This window comes from Porites lutea, chromosome 10 (assembly GCF_958299795.1).
Source record: "Porites lutea chromosome 10, jaPorLute2.1, whole genome shotgun sequence".
NCBI classification, from domain to species: domain Eukaryota; kingdom Metazoa; phylum Cnidaria; class Anthozoa; order Scleractinia; family Poritidae; genus Porites; species Porites lutea.
The window spans coordinates 25,279,983-25,280,765 of NC_133210.1; the positions used below are offsets into that span (position 1 = coordinate 25,279,983).

Consider the following 783-nt stretch of genomic DNA (forward strand, 5'->3'; position numbering starts at 1 on the left):
TGGTCTTTTTCTGCCTTTAGAAAAATTAAGTTATTGCTCATTTGAAGAGAAAGAGAAAAAAATAGATCACTATACTCGTTTAAGAGAAAATTAGAAGTTTTAAAACTCTCTTGGGAGCTCCGGCCTTAAGGTATAAAAGGCGCCACCTTTTAATGTGCGCACCCCAGTAATTACGCGTGAAATTTAGCGCAGTAAGGATGTACAATGCATTACTGAGGAATAATTTTAAGCAATAGACCGCACTTTCAATTGGTTTACCGGAGAAACAACCCACGTGGGATGTTGGGAGAACACGAGAGCATCCTAGAAATCACGAGCTCAAGGCGAGAGATTTTAAAAGCAGACGTCTTGGTGGTTCGTCGAAAGAATAGAAGAACCGAAAGAATAAAATTACACAGCCTCTGTTCCAAAAGTTCTACTGGTAAAATTTCGATGAATACTAATACCTACCAGCATTACTTCCTGCAACATGATCAAACATTAAACCTAAAAAGCAGAAAAGATGAAGCACATGATTAGCCCAACTTTTATCTTTTTTACCGGCAGTCACCTTCATACATTGCCTCAGCAACATGTGTTTTATTGACGCGTAAAAATTACACGCGATGGTGTTAGATAAAAAAAGATCTATTTTGTTGTTGTTGTTTTTCGAACACTTTCTTCTTAAATATACCTCCGGAACCTGAGAATAGAACGTCTAAAATAATCGCAAAGATCTTGATATTTCGAATATTGTTTGTTCTGATCATCCCTTTGAGTCAATGGCCACTCGCTAAGCATTAC

At 37.4% G+C, this 783-nt stretch overlaps 1 protein-coding gene across 1 annotated transcript in view; it reads right to left on the minus strand.

Annotated features, from left to right (window-relative positions):
- LOC140951241 (galectin-3-binding protein-like) overlaps positions 1–783 on the minus strand; it is a 1,569-nt gene extending 786 nt beyond the window's left edge. The window contains exons 1-2 of the mRNA XM_073400474.1: positions 674–783; positions 451–486 (exon numbers count right to left, since the gene is read on the minus strand). Of these exons, the coding sequence (XP_073256575.1) occupies positions 451–486; positions 674–749 (112 nt within the window). The 5' untranslated portion in view covers positions 750–783. The remainder of the gene's footprint in view (positions 1–450; positions 487–673) is intronic.